Source organism: Carya illinoinensis, chromosome 11 (genome assembly GCF_018687715.1).
Source record: "Carya illinoinensis cultivar Pawnee chromosome 11, C.illinoinensisPawnee_v1, whole genome shotgun sequence".
Taxonomy (NCBI): Eukaryota; Viridiplantae; Streptophyta; class Magnoliopsida; order Fagales; family Juglandaceae; genus Carya; species Carya illinoinensis.
Genome location: NC_056762.1, coordinates 26,385,711 through 26,398,223, shown reverse-complemented (window position 1 = coordinate 26,398,223; position 12,513 = coordinate 26,385,711). Strand labels below are relative to the sequence as shown.

At 33.4% G+C, this 12,513-nt stretch overlaps 1 protein-coding gene and 2 non-coding genes across 3 annotated transcripts; all 3 read right to left on the bottom strand.

The window, feature by feature from the left end:
- LOC122282889 (rRNA 2'-O-methyltransferase fibrillarin 2-like) lies at positions 1–4,242 on the bottom strand. The gene is made up of 7 exons (XM_043094944.1): positions 4,090–4,242; positions 3,237–3,532; positions 2,481–2,576; positions 2,286–2,363; positions 2,028–2,204; positions 554–622; positions 1–387 (listed from the first exon to the last, which is right to left on the bottom strand). The coding sequence occupies exons 1-7, from the start codon at positions 4,103–4,105 to the stop codon at positions 211–213; spliced, it is 909 nt and encodes a 302-aa protein (XP_042950878.1). The 5' UTR covers positions 4,106–4,242; the 3' UTR covers positions 1–210.
- Positions 1,298–1,368, bottom strand: LOC122283605. Its single transcript, XR_006231002.1, has one exon. It is a non-coding gene; the product is annotated as a small nucleolar RNA snoR60 (small nucleolar RNA).
- On the bottom strand, positions 1,443–1,514 carry LOC122283604. Its single transcript, XR_006231001.1, has one exon. It is a non-coding gene; the product is annotated as a small nucleolar RNA snoR60 (small nucleolar RNA).
- Positions 4,243–12,513: the final 8,271 nt, after the last annotated feature.

Sequence of the window (12,513 nt, the reverse complement as noted above, 5' to 3'; positions counted from 1 at the left end):
GGAACCAAATCAAGTTCTTGAGGATGTCCCGACCCAAGTTGAGAACTTGAGATATGGCTTTAAATGTGCTTAGAAATGATTAGAACATATAATAATAATCAACAAAATCATAGAACTAATAAAAAAGAAAGAAAACATCCATTACAATGTCTTCGACACAAATTTCTAAACTATTTAATCAGTTACAGGCTACCGATGCCCCTCACATCTCTAGGCAACAACTTTGGATTTCTTTGGGACACGATAGCCCCCAACCACACAGGCGTGGTCACGCTCATAAGGTTCAAGCGTAACTTGTTCAAATGGCTTGAACTGATCCTGCTTTAGCTTGTTCACTTCACTCTGGAATACGGCCTCGGCAGGTTGTGTAGAATCTATGCAGTTGGCCTGAAATATTCAAGCAGAGATAACATCAGGAAACCAAAAGGCAAATTTCTACAGAATCAAAAGTAAATTCGATTTAAAATATAAAGAGAAAAAAAAAATTGGAATTCATATATCGTTACAAGCACAGTGATATAGGAAGAAAACTAAATAAGAAGACTGTACAAACCTTGATAGAAATTACAAAATGGCCTCCAGCTTTAAGAAAATATGATGCATTCAATGCTAGAATCCTTGCCTGCAGATTCATAGAAAAACGAAAACAAAATTCAAGTAAAGCAATCTACGTAAAATATTCCCGACACCAGCCCCAGCAAAATTAGTAGGGCAGAGCTATATGTCCACGAAAACAAGTTAGTCCCATAAGAACGGGGCAAAGTAACATAAACAAACTGAAAACATTTCTAAACTCTAAAAAGGGCATGCAACTCAGTTATTGAAGATTCACACTCAATAGCTTTATCCTCCAACAATTTGAAGGGTTAAAGCACCAATTAATGGAAGAACCAAACATAGTCAGCTTCATGCTGATCCAAAATCATGGTATCAACTGTGGTTTTCGGCATTTAAGCTAAAAGATATTAAAAGTGCACAGACATGGTTGTTACATGGAAATTGTACAACCATTTAACAGCACCATCAACAAGAGAAGAATCAAGTCTGAAAGCACTCAAAATATCAGAGATTCAGAAACAAAAGATGCGGAAATAAGATACAGAAGTTTAAAAACTACTAGGAAAAGTAGCACTAAAAATTCATGTTTGTGCATGGTAATAAATCAAGATACAAGTGAGATGTATAAACAAGAACAATCTAACAAAAAACAGGACAGAATGTAAAATGTTGTATACAGCCATATCATATGTAAGCAATAATGTACATAACAGTAGTCAATTCAATGGACTCTGTCTAGAGCATCTGAAACTCAAGCCCACATCACCCAAAACATGTTGAAGGGAAGCTCGAGTAACTCATTATATACTCATTATTCCAAATAAGATATAATACTTGAAAGATTATATAATTAATGCCAATAAAACAAGAAATGACTTTATAACACCATCAGAAACTCGTTTTTGCATCACCCATTATGTCTTGAAGGGGAATCCGAGTTAACTCATCATATGGTCAAGATATAAAACGACTAACAAGATACAAAATGTAAAAACTTAAAACACTAAATTTAACAAAAACACATGAAGCTTACAAATCCCAAGTCCAAGAGTGTATATAATAACTGAAGAGTTTCAAAAACCGTCAAACTTTTATACAAAAAAAAAAAATTTATCAGCACAAGAAGAAACTAAACTACATGGATTATTCAGGAGTATCAACAAGTGAATTAAAACTATAAAACACGTGAAATAAGTTTCATCTTCAGAAAATAATTTTGCATTAAACCAAAGAACTAAATGTTTCCTAAAAGCACAAAAAACTCGAGTACACTTGTTAAGTAATTTAAGAGTAGCAGAAAGGAACTTGATGATAAGGTACAAAAAAATTTGCTACAACATGTCCCAAGGCATTTCCAATGCACTAATGAAAATAGATGTTGCGACCACTTCAAATGCAATGGTTCCCCCGTGTCTACCATTTTAAATGTGAGAAGACCAACTGAATAAGAAACACATAAAAGAGCAAACCTGATCAGGCTGTGCAACATCAGAAAATATTACATCCACCATGCCAACTAGCATTCGATATTTGGACGGATGCCTAGCATCTTCAATGATGGGGATAACATTAGTGCGCTTCTTTGCCATGTTAACCAGGTCCCTACCGCTTCTATGAGAAAACTCCACTGCGTAAACCACTCCAGTCTGCATGAAAAAGAGGGAATTTCACGCAACTCTTTTAAATATAAACAAGCTTCTAACAATGATTTCATGCGAACTACTTACAGGCCCAACAATGTCAGACACATGGGAGACTGTGGTTCCTGAAGCAGCCCCAAGATAGAGGACCCGAGCACCAGGTTTCTTCAAGTTTATTAAACCACAAACACAAAAAATGGTTATGCATAGATTTATAGTATAATAATATAGCAAAAATATGAAACACAAAATTGAAACGAATTTAAAAATGGAGAAACTCACAATCCAAATCTCATCAACACCACCAATAATAGCAGCAGCCAACTTCGACCGAAATGGGTTCCAGACTCTGTATTCCACTTTTGTGCCATCTTCATTCTGGAAGAAAAAAAAAATTGTGAATTAAGTAGATCAATAACATTTAACAAAATTAAGTTTTCTACACAGAACTGATGTTCTATGCATGCTGCAAGATAGTGTCTCCATAAAAAATAATAATAATAATAATCCCAAAATACCAGGTTATATAAACATTTCCTACTTTTATGAAGAAAAAAAAGTTTAGCATTATATGTTAAAAATTTATTCTGTACAGAAGAAAAATTAACAAATTCGCATCCAGCATATTATTAATACCACCTTATAAATTTATTATTTTGCCCACTTTTCTGGAATCTGGAAGATGATATCATAGAAATACCTTCTCTTTTCTAGCACCACTTAAATCTAGCAAATTTAATAAACCCAGTGTCTCTTTTCTAGACAGTTTCTTGAAGAATATATTCCCCACTATGGAGGACTGAATCCCGACCATGAACAATACCATCTAGGGGGCAGGAGGGAAGTGCCACCAGGCCAGAGCAAGAATCCTGAGTCAACATTGACTTATACAAATGCAAAAATCAAAACAATATGCTATGTGCATTGAGAATGAGCAAAGTTCCGGCACAGTGCAACAGAATAGAATCTCGATGATCCACAAATTACTAATTAATCAAAAGCACATTTAAATTAAAGAAGATGTTCCTGTAAAATGACCTGTACAGAGATCCTTTTCTCATTGTAAACAGCTTCACCAGGTACCAAATTCTTAGTAACAATAGCATCTTCTTTACCCTTAGCAATGAATACTCCCCCATGTCTATGAGGCTCAACCACAACCTTACTTCCACCCTTCATTCCACCTCGACCTCCACCCCGGCCTCTTCCACCAGCGCCTCGTCCGCCACGGCCTCTCATGGCACCACCTCTGTCACCGCCTCTCCCTCCACCACCTCTGCCTCTACCTCTGCCTCCATCACCCCTGCCCCTGAATCCACCACCACCACCACGTCCTGCACAAACACAAACAATTAAAACGGCAAAATCCAGCATTGAATCGTATAAGAACTCTATTGGATTGACAGTCAAATGCAAAAAGTCGTACAAAGTTCAGAAATTTTAAAGTTCCAAAACAAGAAAGTCAAGATTGATAGGAAAAAAACATATGATTTAGAACAAAAATTAAAAGACACCGAACACCTAAATCTCTATCGCGTTGACATTCAAATTTAAGAAATATCTCACCCCGTAAATATTAGATTGATCATTGCTCGGAACATTTTAAACAATGGCGTCCTTTCAAATGATCAAACGTTTATGTTCACCGAAACATATTCAAATAGTCATACAAACAAAACAAAATATGAACAAAACGGAATACAATACTGTGTATGATATCTGAAAAAATAGAGAAAAATGCAAGAAACCATAATATTAGGCTAAAGAAGTCTATCAGTTCACCATTTAAAAAGAAAAACTTAAATATTCCATCTCAGATATTTTCCCAAGCTTTCTCGGCAACCAAGCAAAGAGAAACGACGACAGAGAAGAAAGGGTTTTCTAAAGCTACCTCGAGGAGGTCTCATTGCAGCGGGTCCTTGGGAAGAAAGAGAATGGAGCGAGAACGGAGCGAGTCTGAATAAAAGACGACAGAATGGAGCGAGAGAGGCGGAGTGTAGGGTTTAGGCCGGTTTTTTATAGTAGAAATTAGGGTTTTAGGGTTTGGAAAAATCTATTCTTCGCCCTAAATTTACACACCTGCCATTCTGGTACAGTAAAAAGACCTAAAACCCCCCACTAAATATGAAATGCTCTCGTTGGCAACTCTCCTTGACGCTTCTTGGGATTGTATTAGGAATTTTAAAAAGTTTTTAAATAGTTTTTAAAAGTTTTTAATGAAAAAATTAGTTATTTAGGTGTTATATTTTAAAATATTTTTTCTCAAATGTATTTTTATGGATATTTCAGAATGTAGTTTAAATTTAAAAAAAAAAACTAGATAAGTAATCAGTTCAGTTCGGTCCAATCTAATTTTTTATAAAATTTAGAACCGAACCGGTATGTACTAATTTTGTATTTTTCAAAACTGATTACGTATCGGTTACTGTCCTAAATCGATACTCCAATTTTACTGATTTTCAGTCTGATTTTTTAGTTTTAATGTAATATATTATATATATTATAATATAGTTATAACTATAGTTATAATATAGTTATAGTTAGATTATAATATATAATGCTATAGTGATAATATATTATAGCATATTATAATATATATTATAATTGTATTATAGACTATGGTAATATATTATAATATATAATATAATTATATATTATAATATATAGTGATATAGTTAATAATAACTATTAATACAATAAACAAAATGATATAAGATTTTAAAATTTAACATATAATACTAAATTTTAAAATCTTATTATTATTATTATTATTATTATTAATTTATTGTTATTATTATCATATATGTTTTAGAGGGGATATTGTTTTGAATCAAGACTCTTTCACGCTCCAAAACCAATATCTTTTCAGTAGGATTGGAATCCTTTCACCCTTCACGCATCAATCATCTCATTTAGTTTTTCTTACAGTGATTCACTTAGTTTCCTAGCTGCATAGTTTCTCAATTGGAAATTAACTCCAACTTCAAACTCTAGCCTAGTCTCCTAGTCACACACGTACTTCTTCTTTTTTTCCCTCTCTATAAAACCCACAAGACCCTTAGAAGGAAAAAACAGAAAATATTATACACACCAGCCCAACGTAACTGCCTCTGTAATTGAGAAAACCACTCTCACAACCAACCAAGACACTTAACTCGCCAGAAACAGTCACAGAAAGTACCGACCAGCCTAATCTCGTCGAACTCACTCCCTTCCTTAAGCCCACACCTAAATCTTCTCTCTCTCTCCATTTTTTTTATTTGATAGCCTTTCCCTCTAACTCTCTCTCTCTTGTTCGCACCACCATTTCGAGGAGCTCTTTGGCATCGCCGATCACTTCCAGCCACACAGAGTCGCCTTTGCCTCAGCCTCATTCTTTTGGTGAGTGTCACACGATTTTCCCCTCCCAAGTCCAGTTCTTTATCCATCTGTTTTGTCCCTTTTTTATTGTTATGTTTCAGACTTTTCCAATGGCTCCTCAAATAAACTCTAATATTACCGTTATGCCCTTCAAGCCGTTAATGCATACCCCGTAATCATCTTTTGAAGAACCTTTAGTTAAAATTACAATTCTGCCATTAAGTATCCATGCTATATTTATGTTTCTATACGGGCTGGCCCCTCACTTGGGCCTTGGGCCTCCCTATTTTCTAAAAGGGGTTGCTTTCATAATATTTGAAATTGGGCTTGATTTACCAAATTTCAAAAATAGTTTGAGTGTTTAAGGTGGAATGTTTTCTTTAATTGAGCCTTGGGCCTTCTTAATTTTTGAAGGATGTTAAGCATATTTTAAATTATATCTTTAAAGTATTCTTTTATGGTATTTTTTAGCCTATTATTTTAATTAATATTCCAATTGACTTTTTAACTAGATTTTTATAAAATTATCAAGTTAGATTTTTTAAATCGAAGTTAAGGAATATGTTATGAGTTTTGAATAATATTATTATTTAGTAATCTAAGTGTAATTAAATTATCTCTATTTATGATTTTAAGTATTTAGAATGGTACGACACATTTTTCTAAAAAAGTTAGTAACGATTGGTGGTTCGTATAGTTCACGAGTTACTAAGTAAGATTTTAGAAGTAGCGCTGAGAGGTAATTAGTATGATCATATAATTGCATGTGTATTGTAAATTTTCTAATGGTGTATGAAAATATGATGTTTGTCTACGCTAGGCTACAAGCTAAGTCAATATTAGATTCCTTTTACGATCTTTAATGAATTATGACATTATGCTTGTATGAATAAATTTATTGTTTGATGGAGTGAATGGTTCTAAAATCACATGGAAGCTATGAAAATGTTCATGTAGTAATTTAAGTCAAGTATGCCATGTAATAAAATAGCCAGTTTATGTATGTCATGTTCATGTAGTACCTAGATCATGTATGTCATGTTCCTATAGTGATTAAATCTTACATGCTATGTAATATCATGAAGTATTTAGATCAAGTTTGTTAGGTAAAGTTCATATAGAACTCAGATCATGTATGCCATGAAATGTTTATGTTTAGATCATATAATGCCATGTATGAAGAATATGTCATGTTATGTTATGCCACGAACAAGGATATGTCATGTTATGCTATGCCATTTATAAGTATATGCCGTGCTAGAAAAGTTCATGATATTTAAATAAGTTTTCATGCATTAAGAAATATAAGATATTTAAGGGTGACAGAGACCTAAGCGTGTTCATCACACGCTATGTTAAGATGGTGCCATGGACTTAAGCGTGGTTCATCATCTGTTAAGTAAAACACGGACCTAAGTGCGTTTCACTTCAAGTTATGTTAAGGATAACACAGACCTAAATGTGTTCATCACAAGTTATGTTAAGGATGACACGGATCTAAGCGTGTTCATCACAAGTTATGTTAAGAATACACGGACCTAAGCGTGTTCATCACAAGTTATGTTAAAGATGACACAGACCTAAACGTGTTCATCACAAATTATGTTATGGATGACACGGACCTAAGTGTGTTCGTTACAAGATATGTTAATGATGACACGGACCTAAGTGTGTTCATCTCAAGTTATGTTAAGGGTGACACGGACCTAAGCGTGTTTACCACAAGTTATGTTATGCGGTGCCACAAACTCAAGCGTGATTCACCTTATATTAAGTGAAACACGGACCTAAACATATTTCACTCCATATTATGACAAATTATGTGATGTCACGGACTCAAACGTGGTTCACCATATAATAAGTGAAAGACAAGATAAACAAGTAATTTATGCGTTCATATTTATATGTTCGCCATGATTATATATGTTTCTGCTCATATTAATGATGAATAAACATGCTAGGAGAATCCGTGAATGATATATGTTTGTTTGAAGAGTCTTTTAAAAATTAAGTCTTGTTAAGTTATGTTTTACGGTATGATGTACTATTTACTGAGTATTTGACTCACTACTTTTAATTGTCATAGATGTTGATTGTAAAGACATAAAGCTGGAGGATCAGGAATAGTTCTAATGCAAGGATTTAGTTTCTTTTATGATTTTTGAATAAAAGGTCACATGTAGAGTTAGTTTATGTTTTTATTTTTATGTTTTCAATTTTATATTTTCAAAAACAGTCATGTTCAATTTAATTAATGTTTTAAAAAAATGAGGTATTTTAAAATATGAATCTCTTTACTAGGCAGTGTTATAGCATTAATATGTACACCAATATAATGTGATTAGTTAAAAAATAGATTTTATTGAAAACAATGTTAATTTAAATTTGGAATATGAAGGAATCAATATTAGTACGTAGATTAGTACGTGACTTTACTTGTACGTAGCAAAACTCATACACCTCTCCTTCCACTTCGAAATTTCCAATAAAAACAAGCCTACTTTTCAAAGAAAAATGAAAGAGAAATAAAATTATAAAGAATTAGATATAATATATTTTTCAAAAGAGACAAGTTTAAATAATGAAATTAGTTTTTGAGTAATGTCATGCTTGCGCATGATTTTTTACAAAACTAGTTTTTTGTAACGTCTTGTGTTTTTAAATTCATTTAATCATTAAGATTGGAAGTTACAACAAATTAATTGGACATTTGAGTGCTATTTTAAGTTATGAAAATGTATTACGTGATTATCATTTTTCAAGAGAGAAAATCGTATGCCTGTCATCTGTTTTAAAAAATAAAAAATAAAATGCCGGCACGGTTTTAGCATTTCAGTTGCCTTAATCATTTTTTTTTTTTTTATTGCTTCATTACCAGTTTTTTTAGTCAAATCTAAACGTTTGAATCTATTTTCTCTCTCTCTAGGCAATAGCTTATCTCCAACCAATACCGGTATAATCCTCCCATCCTTGTCCAGAGGCCACCCTCCCCCTGTCCAACTCTCACCCCGATCTGTCTATTGGTTTTTTTTTTATTCGGTTTTTTGTTTGTTTCCCGTCCATGGTATCAAGATGCATCAATCTACTGCCTACCAGTCTCCTACGACTGTCCATAGTAGTGATAGCACCTACAAGAACAATACCATCCAGGGGCAAGAGGGAAGTGCCCCCAGACCAGAGCAAGAATCCTGAGTCAACATTGACTAATATAAACGAGCGTTTTCTCATAGTAAACAGCTTCACTAGGTACCAAATTCTTAGTGACAATACCATCTTCTTTATCCTTAGCAATGAATACACCCTCATGCTTATGAGGCTCCACCACAATCTTACTTCCACCCTTCATTCCACCACGTCCACTGCCACATCTACCACCATGGCCTCTCATGGCACTACCTTTGTCACCTCCTCTCCATCAACCACCTCTGCCTCCATCACCCCTACCCCTAAATCCACCGCCACGTCCTGCACAAATACAAACAATTAAAAAGACAAAATCCAGCATTGGTTCATATATGAACTCTATTGGGTTAACGGTCAACTGCAAAAAAGTCATATAAAGTTAAGATATTTTCAAGTTCCAAAACAAGAAAGTCAAGATTGATAAGAAAAAACATACGATTTAGAACAAAAATTAAAAAAGTCAGTGAGCACCTAAATCTCTATTGTGTTAACATTAAAATTTGAGAAATATCTCACACTGTAAATATTAGATAGATCACTGAGACATAATAAAATATTCAAACAAACAAAATAAAATATGAACAAAACATAATTCTATATTGTGTATGATCGCTGAAAAATTAGAGAAAAATGCAAGAAACCATAATATTAGGCTAATGAAGTCTATTAGTTCACCAATTAAAAGAAAAACTTAAATATTCCATCTCAAATATTTTTCCACACTTTCGCAGCAACCAAGCAGAGAGAAAAGAGGATAGACAACATAAAGAGAAGAAAGGGTTTCATTGCTAAAGCTACCTCGAGGATGTGTCATTGCAGCGAGACGTCGGGAAGAAAGAGAACGCATCCAAAGTCGAGCACGGAGTGAGAGACGCACAATATGGGATGGATGGGGTTTTGGTTGGTTTGTTATAGTTGAAATTAAGGTTTAGGGTTTGGAAAAATATATTCTTTGCCCTTAATTTACACAATTGCCACATTGGCAAGGTAAAAAGGCCAAAACCCCCCACTCAATAAATGAAAAGCTCTTTAGGGCAACTCTCCTTACTCCGTCCCCCTTCCCATGAGCTCTCTTAGCACTTAGTGTTTCAAGTTTTCAACACTTCATGTGATCTCCTTCTCGCACCTAGGGTTTTCCTTACTATGACCCATTATAGCTTATGCATCTAAACATGTTAGTTCTGGATACCTTATGACCCATGTTGTGTCCATATGGATGAAAAAGTTATTAATTAACTCACTACCACTTGAAGTTAATTAACTCTCCACCATTAACACTTAATTTCAGTGAAGTTAATTAACCACTCTCTATACAAGAGTGAAACGTGAACGTACAAAACCAAAGGTCTCCTATCTCTCTATCCCTGTATATAATTTTCTAGAGCAATCATCTTGATCAACTTTGGATATTGAAAAGTAAAATTATTGAAGAGACTTTAGTAGCCCCCTAAGTGACCTAGAGGTCTAATCACAACGAAATGACGTGGGCTATAAGACGAGCAAAGATAAGAGTTTGTGAGAATTCTACTCCTTGAGATAATTCAAATTGACTTTATTTAAAAGCATATAATTGAGGATATGCCATGATTGTTATGTTTTAGACTTTTCATTAGAGGCTGCGGTATGACATATTTTAGATAAAATTATTTACATGAAAACATTCCTTATAGTGTCAGAAATATCCCCCTTAAATTTAGCTTCGTTGCATGTAAAGAGAGAAATCTAAAACTGTAATTTTAAAGTTCATGCTCAGACTGTGACTTCGAGCCAACTTTTAATGAACCAAATGTTAATTTTTGTAAATAAATCCCATATGGTTAGAAAGTTGGTTTCATGGACTTTAATTTAACATATCTACACTTAATTCGAACTTAATATGAGTAAGTTATGACCAATTGAAAATGAGTGGTCATAATTAGGGAAAACCAAAAATTTGGGTTATGGAAGAAGACGATAAACAATACTTTTTTACCAGTCCCACTCTCAACCATTAAGAGTGGAATCCACTCTTAAATTTCGAGTTGGTGTTTGCTCATGTTATATAAACACATATACATATTAAGATGACCAGACTTTGGGCTTGGACATTGGAAAACACCATGAGTGGCAGAGGTTATAAAGATTCTTTGATACAGTGAGTGAAACAGAGGCAAGATAGGCTTTTGAGCCAAAATGATGCCCACTTGCATAGGAGGCACGTGTTGCAGCTTCCAGTGTCCATTTTTTGTCACGTGTCGCACGTGTATTCTTGTGTTGTGTCTAAAATTGTTTCATATATTTTTTTTTTGTTGAGGTTGAGAGCTATTCATATATTTTTTAAATCATTTTGATTAATATATGTAAAATATAATAATAATAATTATTATTTTATGGACACTTGTCATATCTCCTCAAGTCCAAGTTTTCTGTTATATGAATATTTATATAGATTATTTATGGATGCATGTATTGAATTAATATTATTAAAAGCATATCCATATTGAATGTGTCACTAGATTTGATGACCTATTAAACCATTTTCACTAGTTGAAAATGTGAGTTCTCTATCCATTAAAACTCCATGCGTAACTTTATGATTGGATACTTGAGTTCATTATTATTTTTAATTAAAATGGACATAGTTGATATCGATAATTTGTTGTGCTCATGTGTAATATATATAGTTATTTTTATGTGAATAAATAATGTGAAGCTTAAGTATATCCATGACTTGGCATCCCTACTTATTTATTTATTTTTTGTATAAGATTTGTAGTAGGATTTTCTTGGAAATGTAATATTGGAAACGTAATTTTATTATTGAAGCCATGTATTTCACGTCTATCAATATACTTTAAGGTTACCTTAACATGATGTACCAAATTACTAATAAGGTTTTAGATTGAGCCTATGCGCAATGTGTTTAGCGTAATAATTATGGATTTTTCATATTTGATTAATGAATTACATGTGCATGAGTTTTGAATTTTTATTAAGACTGCTTTATAAATTTTATTCAAAATTAATTAGATATGATATTTTAACTTATATAGTGGGAAATGATTACTAGTTTTTTGCCAAATTTTTTATCTCACTATGTATGAATGAATATCATAGTCTAGTTAGATTTTGGAATAAAATTAAGTGTGTGCTAATGTCAATTCTACGCAACAAATGTAGTGATAATGATTGCTAAGAAAGTAGTTGCTAACCTTACTAAATAAGAGAAGTTGGATGAGACCAACTATAACATGTTACATAGGAAAATCCAATATCTACTTAATGAACAAGAGGTCTTAGAAAATCTGTCTCACCTTATGATACAACCTGAAGAACGGAATATTTGCCAACATCGTGCTTGGGCAAAGAAAGATTGGTGTGCATGATTTACCATGCTTAGCATCATGTACAATGATCTTATTAGGAAGTTTAAGAACTGCCCAAGATATGTGGACCCAGCTACTTATGAGGCGACATTTCTACTAAATTTTGTGCTCTCTCTTTGAGGTTTGAACAATATGTTATGGACTCTAAACATACCATGACTGAGCATTTGAGACTGATGTCTACCTTGATTCTTAATCTAAAGTCTGCTTGCAGTAATCTCATTAATGAACAAAAAGTTACCGTTGTGATGCAATCTTTGCCTGAGTCAACAAGGGGGCAAATGGAGATCAAGTTCATTTCGACACACAATGAGAATATTAAGACTTTTGCTTATATATCTCGCCATTTGGAGCTAGAGCCAGAGCACATAGATGCTCACCTTAGTAGTCTTCTTATTGCCTAAGTT

Coding starts and splice junctions, on each gene's coding strand:
- LOC122282889 (XM_043094944.1), bottom strand. Junction 2,364..2,480: donor GTGTTGATGAGATTTGGATT/GTGAGTTTCTCC, acceptor ATAAACTTGAAG/AAACCTGGTGCTCGGGTCCT. Junction 623..2,027: donor ATGTTGCACAGCCTGATCAG/GTTTGCTCTTTT, acceptor ATGAATCTGCAG/GCAAGGATTCTAGCATTGAA.